The 19,350-nt window shown below is 43.5% G+C and overlaps 1 protein-coding gene across 1 annotated transcript; it reads right to left on the bottom strand.

Moving 5' to 3' along the window:
• Positions 1 to 1,060: 1,060 nt before the first annotated feature.
• LOC119815861 (splicing factor YJU2-like) lies at positions 1,061 to 2,002 on the bottom strand. Its single transcript, XM_038332183.1, has one exon. The coding sequence runs from the start codon at positions 2,000 to 2,002 to the stop codon at positions 1,061 to 1,063; it is 942 nt and encodes a 313-aa protein (XP_038188111.1).
• Between the last annotated feature and the right edge of the window lie 17,348 nt (positions 2,003 to 19,350).

Here is a 19,350-nt window from a genome sequence, read left to right as displayed (position 1 = left end):
CAGACCACTGGCCTTAAGAAATTCCAATCATCTGTGTGCTGATCAGACTGTGAGAGAGGAAAAGAGAAGGCCTAGACAGTTAAGAGTTTCCTTATAATCATATTCAACCATTGACACTCAAGTTCTATGTATTGATTAAGGGCAACATGAACTCACTGGGGTCCATGGATAAGGCAGCTCCACTATTCTGTCTAGAGTCCTAGTGTAGATCTGGCCCTGTGAGTAGAGTCCTGGCCTAGAACGCTAGAGGACTTGGGCTCAATTTCCCTATCCCCTCCTAACTGGGGATTATTATGTGATATTTTGATTGTATTCTGATATATAAAGCTTGCTTGGAGTCAGAGGGTAGAGCTATCCATTAGCTGACCATAGACGTTGGAGGACTGTAGAGACAGGAGACAGGAAGTGGTGAGGCTGAGAGAGTATCTGGGTCCTTTTGGTGGGAGGAACTGGAGAGGTACGAATCGACTGTGGCTGCTCCCCTGCTTCTGTGATCTTTCAGGTTTTTACCCTGATACTGACTCCTGATTTTTTATTGATAAGATTAATTAGAAAAATCCTTCATCTGGTGCCCAAATTTTGGGGCACGAATTCACAATCCTAGTGAGTCCCTAGTGCTGGGATTAAAGGTGTGTGACTCCCAAATTGTTGGGACTGAGTCCTGGCCTTCAGCTGCTCTTCCCTGTCTGGAGCCTTCTAATTGATGTTACTAGAAGCTGTGCCTAGCCTAGAGAATCAGAGCATGGGATTTTCACCTGTTGGCCATTGACTGCAGGGTATTTAAGCCTTCATGGTGCTATTAAAGAGGGGCTTTTCTACCAGCGATTGGAGGTCTGTGTGTTGGTCTGTCTCTGCGTGTGTTTTCTCAACCTCCTCCAGCCCATTGCCCAAAGCTCGCGAACTGGATTCTAACGCAGAGTGCAGACGGAGGTTGCGCAGCACGCGGCAATTGGAGGTCCCACCGCGACAGACAAGGTCAAGAGGAACTTGCTGAGGGTGCCTTCCTTGATCCCATATCTCCTCCTCTGGTTTCTTGGGTCTATGATGTCACTGTAGGGGCTCAGCTGTCACTGTCCTCGCTGTCCCCATATGCTCCCAGCTGGCTCAGGGAGGAGGCCCCGGGTGTCTGGAGTGCAAGGTTGGCTGTCTTCCTGCTCTCAGGGGCACCCACGGCAGGCATCTGGAGCTGCTCTGAGCCCCCGTTGGCTTCCACCTTCACCTTCTTTGACACCACCAATCCGGCCAGCTGTGCCCTGCTGCCCATTGCCTTTGCCTTCCTCTTGGCCTTCCGTGTCTCATCCAGGATGGCTGTGAGGTTGGGTTTTGCTGCTGAGCGTGGTCGGGAAGGCAGAGCTTCATCTTCTGAGTCGGAATCCTCCAGAAGCCTGCGGTGGCGAGCCTCCTCCAGCAAGGCCGCAGTCTGACGCTCATCTTCCTCCTCCTGCTGCTGTCGCCACTGTTCCTGCGACAGGCGGTGCTGCAGCAGCATGGCCTCAAAGTCCACGTGTGCCTGCCGCTGGTTCAGGTCCTTCAGCTCCTGCAGGTTTTCCAGCACCTCCATCTCCAGCTTCGAGTCTTTGGTGCGGTTCTCTAGGACCTTCATGGGGTTGTTCAGCTCCTCATCCTCGCGCTCCTTCTGCACACGCTTTTCCTCCTCCTCCAGGAGCTTCTCGGCCTGGAAGTTGCGTGTGGCTCCATGCTCCATGGTGTAGTCCGTGTTCTTAGGGTCTGTCTTGAAGGTGATCTCGGCCAAGCAGCGCGTGCACTTGATATAGAAGCGGAAGATAGGTAGGCCCAGGTAGGCCTCGTTCTGGACTGTTTCCTTGCGTGCATTGAACTTCTTTCCCTTGTAAATGTATTCTCCACATGTCTTACACCTCATGTTGAAGGGGGCCATCAGTCTAACCACATACTGCCGGTCCTTGGGTAGCTTGAGTTTCGGGATCTTTGACGGGTCGAAGTCAGGCGGGTAGTATTTATTTAGAACTTTCCGTTCTGACATATTCGCTTCCTGTTCGTTGAGCAAGCGAAAGACCAGTGTTCTTCGGTCCCCTCGGAATTTATTAGGACAGGCGCCGGCAGTTCTCTTGACATCACTTCCTGGGCTGGTTTACTGACGTAGTTCATAGGCTTTAGCGTTCTCATTGGCTGTGGTATCTGACTGTTCAACCACGAAAAGTACTTTGCTTAAGCCGGGCGGTGGTGGCGCACGCCTTTAATCCCAGCACTCGGGAGGCAGAGGCAGGCGGATCTCTGAGTTCAAGGCCAGCCTGGTCTACAAGAGCTAGTTCCAGGACAGGCTCTAGAAACTACAGGGAAACCCTGTCTCGAAAACAAAACAAAACAAAACAAACAAACAAAAAAAGAGCTAGCTCCAGGACAGGCTCTAAAGCTGCAGAGAAACCCTGTCTCGAAAAACCAAAAAAAAAAAAAAAAAAAACCAACAAATGTTTCCTGATGAGTCAGTTAATTTATAATTTATATACTGATAGTATTTACTTGTCTCAAATTATTGCTCCTTTAAAAACTGTTTCTTGTATTTTCTCCTGTGTCCCGTATACAACAACAATTACGCTGTCTACAATATTTATTATGGGATCCTATTTTTGTGAGTCATATTAGAGGTCATACTCAATTACCTGGACCCCTGGCCAAGGATAATCAACTCGCAGATGTATATATCCGAATATTATTTGCCAGCCCCGAAGAAAAGGCTTCTAAACTCCATAAAAAATATCACTTAAATGCTCGTTCTTTGCAGCACCATACTGGTTGCTCCAGAGCCACTGCCTTACAAATTACCACCCAATGTTCCGCCTGTGCTCCTTTTCATAATACACCCATTGCTGGAGTTAATCCTCGAGGTCTTAAACCGAATGGCATTTGGCAGATGGACGTTACCTACCTACCCTCAGCTGGAAAGCTGAAATACATGCATGTTTCAGTAGATACTTGCTCTAAAGTAGTTTTTGCTTTGCTGCCTAGTGGAGAGAAAATTAAGGATGTGATAGCTCATTGCCTGCTGGCTTTTGCTTACATGGGCTTACGTAATGTTATTAAAACAGATAATGGTCCTGCATATACTAGTGAAAAATTTCAAACTTTTTGTGTAAATGATATTAAACATATTACAAGTATTCCATATAACCCTATTGGACAAGCTATAGTAGAAAGAATGCATATGGTAATAAAACAGTATTTCACAAAAATAAATAGGGGGGAGTATATTCTCTCTCCCAATACACAATTGGCTTCTATTTTGTTTATTCTAAATTTTTTAACTGTGGATTGTGAGGGTCACTCGGCCATGGAAAGACACTGGAATAAAAGTCCTCAGTCCTTAGTACGGGTACGATGGGAAGACCTTCTTACAGGACAATGGAAGGAGCCCACGCCCCTGTTGGCTAGGGTGAGAGGAGCTGTTTGTGTTTTTCCTCCAGGAACGGACAAGCCCATTTGGGTACCAGAGCGATATGTTCGGGCTGTGGGAAATGATGGGAAAGGATCCTGTGATGAGCCTGAGAATGACACCTGTCATTCTCTTGATGAGCCTCCTGGTGAGTCCCAATCAAGCGGAAAGCACTGTGTGAAGCCTGGTAAGAAACCCCCTTGTATTGATCAGTGAGCCAAGCTACTTCTTTGTATTCATCTTTCTATTCCTCAAACTATACAGCTGGAAATGCTTTAAGCAATATGGCAAAAGAACAGGCTTCTATTAATCAAACCTTTTCTTTTGTGAATGCTTCATGCTTTGTTACATTTTTTGGGCTATGAATATTACTTTAAAGGAATCCTATACAAGTGAGTGTAGTTCCTATCTTTCTTTTTTTGGAATATTTCTCTGAGAGCCCAGGCACTATTAAATCCCGTGTCTGTTTTAATTTTCATTCTTTTTTCGTTTCCTATTTGTAGTATGGAATAGCACCTTTGGGGGAAAGATATTCTTGGTTGTTCTTTCAGAAACTCTGGCCTGAGCAACCGCTGGGATGACCACTCCAGTGCTGCCTTGTTGGTCCGGGTACCAGCCATCATACCACTGCCAATTACCAAAAAGGCTAAGCAGACTGAGATGACCCTGTATCGAGAGAAACGAGATTCTGGAGAGACAGCTGCAGTGGTTGCTGTCATCATGGTGTCTGCTGCTGCAGCCATGGTTGCAGGACTGGCAATGGCACAAACATCGTTGGTGTCGGACACCGTGGATAAACTGGTGAGACAAGCCAACGATGCTCTCCAGACTCAGAATGCCCTGAGTGTCCACATTAAATCTGGACTTTTCGAATTAAAATCAACAGACTGCCCTATTGTAGGAGCAGGTGGACTCATGGCTAGTACAACAAATGTCTTGTTCACACTTTTATCATTCCATTTGTATGACATCTGTTAATATTGCTAATGCCTCTTACGTGGTGAAACAACTCAGTGGTTACCTGAAAAGCCCTTGAAATGTTACAATTAGCACACCAGATTGTAAATGTTTTTAGCCAAAGGGTTGGTAGAATACCATAGCCCAAATGGGAGGCTGGGTCCAGTGGTGACTGGGGACCCTATTGCTGGCAATCTTAACGCCTATTGCCATGGGCATTCATGTCTGGATCCTGTGTAAGATCAGACAACCCATGAGAATACAGTATATGGTCACTTAGCAAGTCCTTCTGAGCCTGTTAGCCAGTAACTTGAACGTACTCCAGGTTTGGTTGCAAATACTGCACCAACAAAGAAGACTCCTCCGTTGACAAGCAACTTCTACAGAAGCTCGGGAACTGGATTCTAGCGCATAGAGAACAGACGGGGGTTGCGCAGCGCGCGGCATCAAATATTGGGATTAAAGAATTAAAGACAGTTATCTAGTTTGGCAGCAGTGCAAAAGTGGGTTTAGGCAGCGCTTGCCAGGAGAGAAGAAAGAAAAACCTAGCTAGTAGGAGGCTGACTCTGGTGGCATGTGTATCTCTGGCATACACTGCGTGTATGCCGGTGTCTGTAAAGCCACAGGCAAAAGACTTTTTCATGAATTTGTACCCCAAACGTTGGTCACCAGATGTAGCATGAATAATAAAAGCCCACAGACAGATATTGGGATTCAAGTTGAAGATCAGAAAAGCAAAGTGCTGGGTGGTGGCTGGGTGGTGGTGGCGCACGCCTTTAATCCCAGCACTCGGGAGGCAGAGGCAGGCGGATCTCTGTGAGTTCGAGAACAGCCTGGCCTACAAGAGCTAGTTCCAGTACAGGCTCCAAAAGTTACAGAGAAACCCTGTCTAAACACCACCCCCACACACAAAAAAAAAAAAAAAGAAAAGAAAAAAACAGTCAACCTCTAGAGAGACCTTTTCCCTCTTACTGGCTACCTCTCCATCAGAAAATTCCTTAAGTAGCAAGGTAAACAGCTCAAAATAGCTTCAGGAAGTCCCTGAAACTGACCAGATTTTGCTAGGCCTCTCCCTGCCCATATAAGCAATGAAAGTTGAGAGTCCTCAGCTGAGCTGCACAAAAGACCAGAACAGAACAACTGCCTGGATAAAGCAGAAACTGACTGGGCTGCCTGGAAGAGGTTTAGACCAGCTGAGGCACCTGGAAAGGTTACTTTCTAGTCTGCAGACTGCCTGCAGGCCAAGCAATGTGCTCCTCTTCTTAGCTTAGTGAGCAGCCATTTATGCTGAGTGAGCATTTGGTGCTGTAATTAACCCCTCACTGTACAAGACAGCTAGGATTTAGGGTCTTGATCAGATTTGTTTTCTCTACCATTTGAAGAATTAAAAGGCAGGAAAATCTCAAATTCAGCAAGCAGTAGCAGGGGAATTCTCACACAGAGTACACAGAATCAGCCTAGTAAAGAAAGGCTCTTATTGGGGATGAGGAAACACGCATGTGCACGCACACACACACATACATGCACGCACGCACGCACGCAGCAAGGCACACACAGAAAATGATCCTCTGCAGAGCATCGGGAGCTGGAAGTCTGGCCTCCTTGAAAGCTGATTGCTTTAAAGGTCTTTGAGGGTCTTCTTCCCCTAATTTATGCTTGGTTAGTTTGAATAAAGATAGGGTGACTAAGAGACCCACAGCTTAGGGGAACACCTGTTGCAGCCTGCCCCTGAGGCCCTGAACTTGTCCAACTCACTGGCCTACAGTCAGAGTAGGGGCTACTGATGGGAGAGAAAGCCTGCCCGTACTTTAAGAGTCTCTGGTCAGGAGAATGAGGAAGAAGTCAGAAGCTTGCTATCTTCATTATCTGCTCACGGTTCCTTTTTCCATCTGTCTGTCTATCATGGATCTGTCTAGCTCCTAATCGCCCAGGAGTAGATAGTGATCACTGGGACCATTGTGCTAATTAGATTTTAAGCAATATTTATACTATTTCTAAAGCCTTTAGATTGACTTCTCCTGAGGAGAGGCATTTTCCTGTCCAGGTGATTGAGAAACCCATTTGGATTTCTTAAAGGAGAGGACAATGGAATGACCTCATTCTTGTCCAAAAAAACCCTCCAGCTAGGACTTCAGGGAAGTTCAGAAAGTTTCCAGCCAGGGTCAGATTACAACTAAGATCCCAGTCTTTTTGTAAGCTTTAGAGTTTAGCCTTGGCTTTGCAGCTACTCTCTGCCCTCTCTCAGATAGTGGCACACACCCTACCGGGACACTGAAGATAGGATTTCTCATGGAGGAAGTAGAGTCTACATCTGAGGATTTTGTTTGTTTTGCTTTTTGAGGCAGGGTCTCACTACATAGCCGTGGCTGGCCTGAAGCTCACATGGTAGACTAGGCTGGCCTTAAACTCACAAGAGATCCACTGTAGTGACATTTCAATTGTATTTTAATAAAGACTGCCTGAGGATCTGAGAGTAAAACAGTCCCTCTGGTCAGCCTTACAGACCAGGTCATGGTAACACACACCTTTAATCCCAGTAGCCACGATGACACACACCTTTAATCTCAATAACTACACTAATTGCCATAGAAATCGGGTGGTGCATGCCTTTAATTCCAGCCCCAGAGAAGAATATAAAGCGGGGGTGGGGAGACAGTTCTCAGACACTGTCTCATTCTGAAATTCTTGAGAGAGCCTGGTCTACACCGTCAAATCCTGGATAGTGTGGGACATATAGTGAGACTTTGTCTCAAGAAGATTTTAAAAAAAAAAGGAAAAGACACAGTTTTTGGTCATGCTCAGAACAAAGAGGAAAGGTTAGAATGGCAGGAACACCTTGAGCCTGCAGTTTTCTATTTAAAAAAAAAAAATCAACTGAATCAAAAGAGCACACTGAAGACAGACGTAACATGCTGACCCTAAAAGTGAGCATCTCAAATGGAGAGCTGAGGAGGCAGGTTTGGAGTGTGGGCATGGCTGGCCTTGCACCTCAAAAAATCCTATTAGCCTGAAAGACAGCCCAGCCTCTGCATACTGAATCTCTCCCCTTGGTTCGGACCCAGGGAAAGCAGGACAGTGCTGAGCTCAGGTCCGGGCACAGTAGAGGCGGCAGGCAGACAGCACTGAAACCTGTGGCTCTCTATAGCCTCATGTCCTGTCCCCCACCACTTCTCCGTGTCTGTCTTTGCTCCAGATATGGAATGCCTGGGGATAAAAGAAGACCCTTGCCAGGCGATGGTGGCACACGCCTTTAATCCCAGCACTCGGGAGGCAGAGGCAGACGGATCTCTGTGAGTTCGAGGCCAGCCTAGTTCCAGGACAGGCTCCAAAGCCACAGAGAAACTCTGTCTCGAAAAACAAAAACAAAACAAAACAAAACAAAACAAAAAGACCCTTGCAGGCTGAGAGTCAGGGTGTGAAATGTAGCTAATTTAAGGGCAGGTGTGTGGGGAAAGAAGAGGATCTGGACTTCTTTCCATCTCCGTGGCAGCACGGAGGAAGACGTTGCTTATTCAATCTCCAGAGGTTTTTCCTGCATTAAGACGCTCCGGAATATAACCAGAATGCCACTGGGCTGCAAGAGGACTATCTATCAGGCAATTATTGAGTATTTTCCGAAAGTGATGCTGCTGTGCAAAGGGTTTTCAAATAAATTGAATGTACTTTTCCATTTGGAGATGTGGAGACGCACATCACTTGGCTTGATTTAATAATGATTTAGATGATGGCAAGAAAAGCAAGTAAATTCAAATTAGATTATTGACTTTCATGATTATAAAACACAACTCCAACGAGGATAAATGACAGATATTTGTCTATCTGAGTATATTTCAATTATTTTAAAATAACATGAAAAATACTTATTAGCCACAATCTGAGATGAATGAACATGCTGGCATTGTTATTTATAAAGTCTTTCTAGGGTACGGAACTTCCCAGTGAATTATCATGAAGTCATTTTTCTCTAGTGACGCAGAAAGATGACGTAATGGAGTCTTCCGTACAGCTCTGATCCCTGCCCATTAGAGTTGCACCCTAGCTATGATGGATGATTTCCAGGCAACTCTCAGAACTTGCTAATAATAACTCAATATCCATTGAGTATCCTGTAGCAATAATGAAATTAGATCCAAAGTAACCTACATGCATTTGTGTGATTCATCCATTATCCTATTCCATTTCTCACGTTGAATTATGGGTGTTTTGTTGTTTTTTTTTTTTTAATGTGGAAACCCTATTTATACAATGGGTGAAAGATTAAGTAAAAGGGGGCATTTTGTCATCCACTGAAGTTTATCTCAGGTAAGAGATTCAGAGTAAAAACTTCCTCTTGCCCCCGACGTAATGCTCCATCTCTGCCTGTTGTGTTCTTCTCATTTCTGAGTTGAAACATCCACTCCTGGAGCCCCATCTCTTAAGGTTCAGGAAATTATCAAAACACACAAATCTCAGGAAGCTCCTGAAGCTTACAAGATAATAAGACTCCTCCCCAAGCTTATACAAGTAGTAACAATTATGAGAGTGGACTCTAACTAACTACACGGCCTGTAATCTCTGTAGGGAGTTCCAGGGATGTAGCTTCTGTGAGTCTTCCTTCATTCATGCTGGGGTGAACTTTTGGGGGATACTGCTGCCTTTAGTCATCTGCGCTACTGTAATTTCTTACCCACACTTCTTCCTGGAAATGACCCCAGTAATATCACTGGTCCGCTACAGTAGGTTTGTGTAGAATTCACTGGTCTGAGATCACTATGCTTTCTGGGGGGGAACAGACCACGTTTCTTCTTTCCCCAGAAGTCCTACAGCCTACCCTGGGCAATACAAATGCTGTTTGTCCCTAGGATGTTCACTGGACCTGGATCATATACTTGTCTGGGTAGAATGCACAACTCATTCATTTTGGCAAATGTAATTATATTTATTCAAAATAAATAAATGAAAGCTATCTTTTTTGTAGTTTTTGGGGGACAGTTCAGAGACAGAATGGGGGATTTTGAGACTGGGTTTCTCTGTTAAAGCTCTTACTGTCCTGGAACTCACTTTGTAGACCAAACTGGCATCCAACTCAGAGATCCACCTGACTCTACCTCCCGAGTGCTGGGATTAAAGGTGTCTGTGCCACCACTCACCTTTCTATTTTATTCACGCTGGAACTTGGAGTTTTCAAACTTCCGGGGTGCTAGAATCACAGGCATACACCATCTTGCCTAGCTTTCTCTTAACACTCCTAAATTGTACCCACCTATGTAAACAATCCATACAGCTTCTTCCTCTACAACAGAAACAGGGCCTTGAGAACTGGTTCACAACTGTGCGCAACTCTAGTCCCAGGTGATGTTATGCCCTCTTCTGTCCTCCATGGGTACTGCATGCCATGGTGCCCCGACATACCTGCAGGCAAAACAAATGTCTACATAAAATAAAAGGTTTAAACAAAGACAGAAATGTAAGTTTTTAGAAAGTCCTACATCAAAAATATTTTGGAAATTCTCATAACTGAACGAGATTAGTGGGTCATAGACTATTTAGCGTCTGTGATTTAATTTAACTCTTATCTCCTTTAGCCTTGCAGATTCATTGATTACCCCAACTTGGTAGAAAACCTGGAACCAATTCCAGAGCTAGATGACCAGAAGCAAATTGGACTGGTGGACAGTCACTTTCTGGCCAGTAGTTCCAGTATGTTTCATATACTGTGTCCCTGGTGCCTGCTGCCTCTCAAAAGCTCCATTCGGTATGGTTTTAGTTGATACCACGCGAGAAAGAGCCTTGCAGCCCCTGAACTTTGTGCTCTCCTCACTTATGAGCGGTGAGGCAGCAAAACTACCAAACCCTGTGGGTAGAAAAACGTATTGGGGCTCAAACAGCCATTTCTGGGGGTGAAGGGGCAGAGAGAAGAATAAAATGACAGAAAGACAAGCAGATTTTGTATGACAGTCAGCAGGTGGGGATCTTTTCCCATTCTGTAGGCTGTCATTTTGTCTTGTTGACTGTGTCCTTTGCTTTACAGAAGCTTTTCAGTTTCAGGGGGTCCCGTTTATTGATTGTTTCGCTCAGTGTCTGTGCTGCTGGGCTTATATTTAGGAAGTGGTCTCCAGTGCCAATGCGTTCAAGTGTACTTCCCACTTTCTCTTCTATAAGGTTCAGTGTGGCTGGCTTTATGTTGAGGTCTTTGATCCATTTGGACTTGAGTTTTGTGCGTGGTGATAGATATGGATCTATTTTCATTCTTCTACATGTTGATATCCAGTTATGTCAGCACCATTTGTTAAATATGCTTTCTTTTTTCTATTTGATATTTTCTGCTTCTTTGTCAAAAATCAGGTGTTTGAAAGTGTGTGGATCAATATCTGGGTCTTCTATTCAGTTCCATTGGTCCTCCTGTCTGTTCTTATGCCAATACCAGGCTGTTTTCAGTACTGTAGCTCTGTAGTAGAGTTTGAAGTCAGGGATTGTGATGCCTCCAGAAGTTCTTTAATTATACAGGATTGTTTTGGCTATCCTGGAATTTTGTTTTTCCATATGAAGTTGAGTACCATTCTTTAGAGGTCTGTGAAGAATTTTGCTGGAATTTTGGTGGGCATTGCCTTGAATCTGTATATTGCTTTTGTAAGATTGCCATTTTTAGGGCTGGAGAGATGGCTCAGAGGTTTAGAGCATTGACTGCCCTTCCAAAGTTCCTGAGTTCAATTCCCAGCAACCATATGGTGACTCAAAATCATCTATAATGAGATCTGGTGCCCTCTTCTAGCATGCAGATAAAACACTGTATACATAATAAATAAATAATTTTTTAATGATTTATTTAACTTTATTTTATGTGCATTGGTGTGAAGGTGTCAGATCTCATGGAACTGCATTTTCAGACAGTTGTGAGCTGCCATGGGTGTGGTGCCTGGGAATTGAACCCAGGGTCCTCTGGAAGGAGCAGTCAGTGCTCTTAAACCGCTGAAGGCCATCTCTCCAGCCCCATAAATAAATAATTTTTAAAAAAGGGTTGCCATTTTTACGATGTTAATTCTACCACTACATACCTAAGAGCATGAAAGAATTCTATCCACTTTCTGTTGTCTTGCTTCAATTGTTTTCTTCAAAGATTAAAGTTCTTGTCATACAAGGCTTCCACTTGTTTGGTTAGAGTTACTTCGAGATATTTTTATGCTATTTGTGGCTATTGTGAAGGGTGATGTTTTCTCCTGATTTCTTTCTCGGTTCATTTATCATCTGTGTGCAGGAGGGCTACTGATTTTTTTTAGTTAATCTTGTATCCTTCTAGTATTACTGAAAGTGTTTATGAGTTGTAGAAGTCCTTGGTAGTAATTTTTGGGATCGCTTATGTAAACTATCATATCATCAGCAAATAGTGAGAGTTTGAATTCTGTCTTTTCCAATTTAATCCCCTTAATCTCCTTTTGTTGTCTATTGCTCCAGCTGGAGGACCTCAGAACTATATTGAATAGGCATGGAGAGAGTGGACAACCTTGTCTTGTTCCTGATTTTGGTGGGATCGCTGGGAGTTTCTCTCCATTTGGTTTGATTTTGGCTGTTGGTTTGCTGTATATTGTTTTAATTATGTTTAGGTATGTTCCTTGTATCCCTGGCCTCTCTAAGACCTTTATCATGAAGGGATGTTGTATTTTGTTGAATGCTTTTTCAGCATCTAATGAGATGATCATGTGGTTTTTTATTTTTCATTTTTTTCATTTCTTGGATTATGTTGACAGATTTTGTATGTTGAACCATCCCTGCATCTCTGGAATGAAACCAAACTTGATCATGGTGAATGATGGTTCTGATGTGTTCTTGGACTCGATTTGCCAGTATTTTTCTTTAATATTTTTGCATCAATGTTCATGAGTGAGATTGCTCTGTAATTCTCATTTTTAGTAATGCCTTTCGTGGTTTGGGTATCAGGATAATTGTAGCCTCATAAAAAGAGTTGGCAATGTTTCTTCTGTTTCTATTGTTAACCACTAGATTCTTAAAAACCAAAGGTATCTCATCTGTGGGCTACCTACCAAAAAAAAAAGTGTGATACATATTTTCTTAAGAGTCAGGAAACAGCAGGCACATTCACAAAATCAAGCAAAATTCAATAGTGTAAAAAAATTCAGCGCTTGACATCTGGAACCTACTATCCATCCTATGGACTTCCAAAGGTCTGCGCAGCTCCGTTTGTCTGGCTCTGCCATCTGCAGCATCTATAGCTTGTTTAATAAGCTCAGGCCAGCTGCACTTCACAGCTGCTGCTGTCCCTTGGTGAGCATCCTACAGTCCTGGTACTTTAAATATGACTGGCTGTCCATATGCTGCATCTGGATCAATGATTTCCTGCCCCAAGTTTCAGGGATCCTGCCTGAAGGGACATTGGCCCACTTGAGGCATGTGTCTCTGGCAGGTTTGCCCTTTTCTTTTCTCTCTGCCTTCTAGAGTTAGCCACCAAGGTTTCCCTCTGGAGCCTGCCTACCAAGGTCCTATCTCAGTACTGAGGTCCAGCAATCAAAAGTCCCCTTTGGCCTCACCTGATTAACATGCCCTATTAAAATTAAACACTCATCTTAACACTGGATGTCCCCTTTACGTTTATATAACTACCATTTTCCTATAGAACCACATGTGTCTCCTCTCTAAAGGAGCCCAGAGGCAGTCCTTTGTCCCTCTAGGACAAATCCTCCTTTCCCCTCTGCCTTGTTCCCTTCCCCTCCTCCCCCATTCTCTCTCTTGTCTTTGTCTCTTATTCCCTGCCCTCTGTTCCTCTGGGGCAAATAAATCTCCACTGTGCTGAGAACTTGGCCTTGGGAGTCCTGAGCCGAGATGTATCCGTTCACCACCTCTGCCACATGATGACAAGTCTCAGCTGCTCTCTATGACCCCTTCACGCCTTCTAAGCCAATACCCTGATAGATAACCAAGTGCAGCTGCTAGTAGTGTCAGATGCATCCTTGGCTACCTCTGGACCACAGCTCTGTGTACTGACCCTGAGGAAATACTTCCCAGAAGCACCCCTCAGAGATGCTTGTCCCTAAATCACAACTGATTTTTTTTTTAGCCCCAGGAAACCATCATTGATTGTTCCAGCAAAGTCAAGGTTTTACTTCTGTGATGTTGGTCTCTAGAAAATCATTGTTGATACTTCAACCCAAGCTGACTGGCACTAGATTCTTGATTGAAATTATCACCAAATGGTGGCATCTTTAAGGGACTCTGAAACTTCGCAGAAACCAGGCATACATTGTCTGCACTGCCCTCGACGTTGTTTTTCAGAGTTCCTATAACAGCTTGGGACAGCTCAACAACTTCTCAGCCCCATTCCAAAACCCTTCACAATCCTCGCTTAACAACATGGTCAGGTCTATCACAGCAATGATCCACTCTCTGGTACCAATTCTGTCTTAGGTTACATCTCTATCACTGCAGGAAAAAACGCCATGACCAAAGGTAACTGGAGGAGACAAGGGTTTGTTTATCAGCTTACACTTGTAGTCTATCATAAAGTCAGAACCTGGAGGTGGCACTGAATGATGGCTCAGCAGTTAAGAGCACTGACTGGCCTTAGAAAGGTCCTGAGTTGGGCTGGAGAGATGGCTCAGTGGTTAAGAGCATTGCCTGCTCTTCCAAAGGTCTTGAGTTCAATTCCCAGCAACCACATGGTGGCTCACAACCATTTGTAATGAGGTCTGGTGTCCTCTTCTGGCCTTCAGGGATACACACAGACAGAATATTGCATGCATAATAAATAAATAATTTCTAAAAAAAGGTCCTGAGTTAAATTCCCAGCAACGGCATGGGGGCTCACAACCATCTCTAATGAGATCTGGTGCCCTCTCTTGACCTGCAGGCACACATGCAGACAGAACACTATATATATAATAAATAAAATCTTTTTTTTAAAAAAAAAAAAAGAAAGAAAGGCGGGAACTGGAGCAGAGATCGTGGAGGAATACTATTTACTGGCTGGTTCTTTCTTGCTTACTTAAACTGCTTCCTTATGCACTCCAGGAGCATCTGCCTAGGGATAGTACTGCAACAGTGGTCTAGCCCTCCCACATCTATCGTTACTCACAGGTGTGCCTATAGGCCAATCTGATGGAAGCATTTTCTCCGTTGACATTCCCCTTTACCTGATGCTTTCACTTGCATAAAGTTGATAAAAACAAACAAAAACCCAACACACACACATGTTAGAATATCACATCATATATATATATATATTAAAGTTTTTATTTTTTTATATTTTATTGATGTTTGTATTGTGTACACATATACCACAGCACATATTTAAAGGCCACACAACAACGTGGGAAAGTCCACTTTCTCCTTTCAGTTTGTGAGTCCCAGGGTCAAAGCCAGGCCTGGGGTCACACTCCCCATCCACTGAGCCATCTCACTGGATCAACAATTAATTTTTTTTTTTGCAGGTCTAACTCTAATACCTAGCTGAACTCATATGTGAAGCAATCCTCCAGCCTCAGCCTCCGGAGTGTTGGGAATTATAGATGAGTAACTGTATCTAGAATTTCAAGATTTTTAAAAGAGCATATGGGCTAGAGAGATGGCTCAGAGGTTAAGGGGCACTGGCTGCTCTTCCAGAGGTCCTGAGTCCTATTCCCAGCAACCATAGGGTGCCTCACAACCATCTCATAATGAGATCTGGTGCCCTCTTCTGGCCTGCAGGCAGAACACTGTCTACATAATAAATAAATAAATAAATCTTTTTTTGTTTTGTTTTGTTTTCCAAGGCAGGGTTTCTCTTTGTAACAGATGCCCTGGAACTAGCTCTTGTTGACCAGGCTGATCTCGAACTTCCAGAGATCCACCTGCCTCTGCCTCTCCAGTGCTGGAATTAAAGGAATGCACCACCACTACCCAACAAATAAATAAATCTAAAAAAAAAAAAAGAACAAACATAAAAGTCAGGCAGTGGTTTGAGGCCAGCCTACTCTATAGAGGGAGTTCCAGGGCAGCCAGAGCTATACACAGAGAAAACCTGTCTCGAAAAAACAAAACAAAAATGGAGGTGGAGGTGGACTTTTCTATTCCACTAGTCAGTTCCCAAATAACCACACAGAAACTCAGAGAGATCCTCCCGCCTCTGCCTCCTGAGTGCTAGGATGAAAGGTGTGTGCCACCACTGCCCAGCAGAGACTTATTATTAATTATAAATGCTCAGCTACTAGCGAATTAGTTCTTATAATTTAAATTAACCCATTTCTATTAATTTATGTGTTGCCATGTGGCTCATGGCTTGTTACCACTCCTGTATGCCCTGCTTCCCCGGGGTGTGATGGTGGCTCTTCTGACTCCAACCTTCTTCTTCCCAGCATCTTCAGTCTGGTTCGGCCACCTAACCTTATCCTCCCTAGCTATAGGACACTCAGCTTCTTTATTAAACCAACTACCGTGACATACATTCATACAGTGTAAGGGAATATTCCACACAAAACAATCAAATAAGCAAAAAGAAACATTGTTAGATTAAAATAAATGTTGGAATTAAAACTTCAGAGGAAGCCTCTCTCCATGACATGTATTCTTGGCATAGAGAGTGTGCTTTGGGGTGGAAATAAGAGTAATATACATTCTCTAGTCCTTGTTTTTAAAATCTTCTTCTTTGATTTTGTTTTGTTTTGTTTGTATTTTATTTTGTTTTGTTTGTTTTTGAGGCAGGGTGTGGTAGTTTAAATGAGATTGACCCCCATAATCTCATAGGGAGTGGCACTATTAGGAAGTGGGTATGGTCTTGTTGGAGAAGCGTGTCACTGTGGGGGTGGACTTTAAGGTTTCCTATGCTCAGGCTACTGCCCAGTGTCTCAGTCAACTTCCTGTTGCCTGTAAGATGTAGGACTCTCAGCTCATTATCTAGCACCATGTCTGCCAGCCTGCATGCTGCCATGCTCCCTGCCGTGATGATAATGAACTGAACCTTTGAACTGTAAGCTACCATCTCAACTAAATGTTTTCCTTTATAAGAGTTGCAGTGGTCATAGGGTCTAACTGTAAGCCTAACTGAGACACAGGGTTTCTCTGTGTAGCACTTGTTGACCATGAACTTGTTCAGTCTGGCCTCAAACTCAGATCCTCCTGCTTCTGCCTCTGGAGTAGTGGGATTAAAGGTGTGTGTCACCACCTTTAATCTGTTTTTAAAAACTTCTAATGAGGCTATTCATATTGCCTGGAAAACGAGAGAAGCATTTGCATTATACTGTTAGCAGTGTTCACCCCAAGTATCTAAGTTTCTCTTCAGTGAGCATATTCAGATAGTTTTATCTGGGTCCTTTTGTTGTTTGGCTGTTTATCTCTAAGTTTAAATTGTTTTCTTAAACCACCTCCAACTACAAGCAAAGACCCCGGGAATCAATATAAGGGTTATTTGATACATAAAAAGGGAGTAAAATGTTACGGGCTGGAGAGATGGCTCGGGGTTAAGAGCATGGCTGCTCTCCCAGAGGTCCTGAGTTCAATTCCCACCAATCACATGGTGGCCTAAAACCACCTATGGTAGGATCTGATGCCCTCTCCTGGTGTGCAACCTTACATGCAGGCAAAATACTGTATTCGTGATAAATAAATAAATCTTTTTAAAAAATGTTCCATACTCTTCTCTGGCTCATCTGCAAAGGAATGAGACAAACCATGCTGTGGCCTCCTTATGTTTATATGATGATCAGGGTCTCTTTACCCATCTTGGTAACCATCAAAGCATATTCACATGAAGGATTTTGAGAAGAGCATGTTTATCATCTCCCCTGGGAAGATCCACAGAAGAGGTGAGTGGCTGTGCTTGTGGCTTTAGTCAACTTGATACAAACCTAGACATAGCTTGGAAGAGGGAATCTTAATTGAGAAAAATGTCTGTGTCAGATTGACTTGCAGGTACTGTTTTTAAAATATGTGTGTGTGTGTGTGTGTGTGTGTGTGTGTGTGTGTATCTATGTGAGGATATATGCAGGTGAGAAAAGGGTGTCAGATCCCCTGGAGTTGGAGTTATAGGCTGCTGTGAGCTATTCAACATGAGTGCTGGGAATCGAATTTGGGTTCTCTGTAAGTGCCCTAAACTGCTGAATGATCTCTATAGCCCCCATATTCCTTTCAAAGTAACAATATAGCAAATGTACAAATGTGACCTCATGTGCTTCTCCATCTTTGAGTCTGTGTGGTGTTGGAGTAAGAAAAACAGGCTCAGTAATTTCATATGTATTGAAAATTTTCAGTTGTGATTAAAATGTCAAATCCCCAATAAATCAGATGAATTAAGTAAAAGAATAATGTATTTGAAGTTAATATCAGGAAGAAGCAGCATCCTGGGTGGCCAGCAGTCTCTGTGGCTGTGATGTGGCTCTGGCCTCCTGACTCAGAGCTGTTGACATAGGAACGGTATTTAACTGGGGGAATTAAACAGCTCAGCAGTGCCGGAATGACTTCTGTGATATCATCTATGTCCTGCTGCCAGTAAATGTTCTGAAAATACTCTGTTCTGGAAAAGCTATGTCTCAATGAGAACAGTCAGCCTGCCAAAATAATTCTCACCACCCCCTGCCTCCAAACAAGTGAGCCATGAAAACCAGAGCCATGAATGGCTGTCTCTGTAAGGAGGCATTTCCTGAGAATTCAGAGCAAGACGCTTTGTGTGTGATTCCCCTTCCCATTTTCTATATTAAATACCTGAGGTGACAAACATCTAAGGAGAAAATATTTATTTTGACTCAGAGTTTTAGAGTTTCCAGTCTATGTCTGGGCAAACTCAATGCTTGGGGACTTTAAGGGGTGCATACTGAATGACAATAGTGGGGAGGACATGGTAGGAAACACAAGGAAGGGGCCAGACTTCCTCAGTCAATCTGGGGCTAAACCCCTACCAGGGACCCAAGGACCTCTCACCAGACTACCTCGTGGGGACTTCTATCCATCTCTCCTTTTCCTGCTTCTCCTCTCCTCCCCCCTTATTCATCTCCCTCCCCCTCTCCTTCCTTCTTTCTCTCCCCCTACTTTTCTCCTCTTCTTTTCCTTTGGAAAAAAATCAGAAGCCAGAACAACTTGCATAAAGTTTTTGTTTGAAGCCTGGCATGGACTACACTCCTGTAATCCCCGCACTTGGGAGGTAGAGGCAAGAAGATTCCAAATACAAAGCCAGCCTGGAATCTCAGACACTGCCTCACAAAGTCTCACAAAACACATGTTTCATTTGAAAGATGATGTTAGTACCCAAAAACACAAAATAAAAACAAAATTTTACCAAGCTAAAACTGCATAATAAAGCGAGGTAGTTGTGGTACACGCCTTTAATCCCAGCACTCCAGAGGCAGGTGAATCTCTGGGTTTGAGTTTGAGGCCAGCCTGGTCTACAGAGCAAGTTCCAGGACAGCCAAGGTTGTTATACAGAGAAACCCTGTCTTGAAAAACCAACGAAACAAAATAAAACCAAAAATACTGCATAATAAAAAAGACAACCAAGTGTGTGTGTGTGGGGGGGGGGTGCACGCCTTTAATCCCAACACTCAGGGAAGCAGAGACAGGTGGATCTCTGTGAGTTTGAGGCCAATCTGGTCTATATTGTGAGTTCCAGGACAGCCAGAGCGGTAAAATAGAGAAACCTGGGGGGCAGGGAAGACAACCAGCCTTCCCTTCCATCATATGGGCAAATTTTCTTATCACTAGTTTGAAAAAATACCCCAAACAATTCTTTAAATACTATAATTTGGTTAATTAAACAATTACTCTGCTTTAAACATCTCCCCAAAATTTTATGTTAGAATCAGTACATTTTCGAGGTTGTGAATTCCTTGTTTTTTTTGTTTTTGTTTTTTAATGTTAACATCCGTTTCTTAGACCTGTTGTAGAAAAAGAGCTCATCCTATATATTCTAGCTAGCTCCTTTTGTTACATGTTAGCAGAGCGTGGCTAAGGAAAAAAATAATCCAATGCTCTGAAGTAAATTGTGGCTAAAATAGTGCTTGAAAAGTAAAACAAAATAAAACAAAGCAAAC

The sequence above is a fragment of the Arvicola amphibius genome, chromosome 5, assembly GCF_903992535.2.
Source record: "Arvicola amphibius chromosome 5, mArvAmp1.2, whole genome shotgun sequence".
In the NCBI taxonomy this organism is placed as follows: Eukaryota; Metazoa; Chordata; class Mammalia; order Rodentia; family Cricetidae; genus Arvicola; species Arvicola amphibius.
The sequence above is the reverse complement of the archived record's forward strand: the minus strand, read 5'-3'. Positions and strand labels throughout refer to the sequence as shown.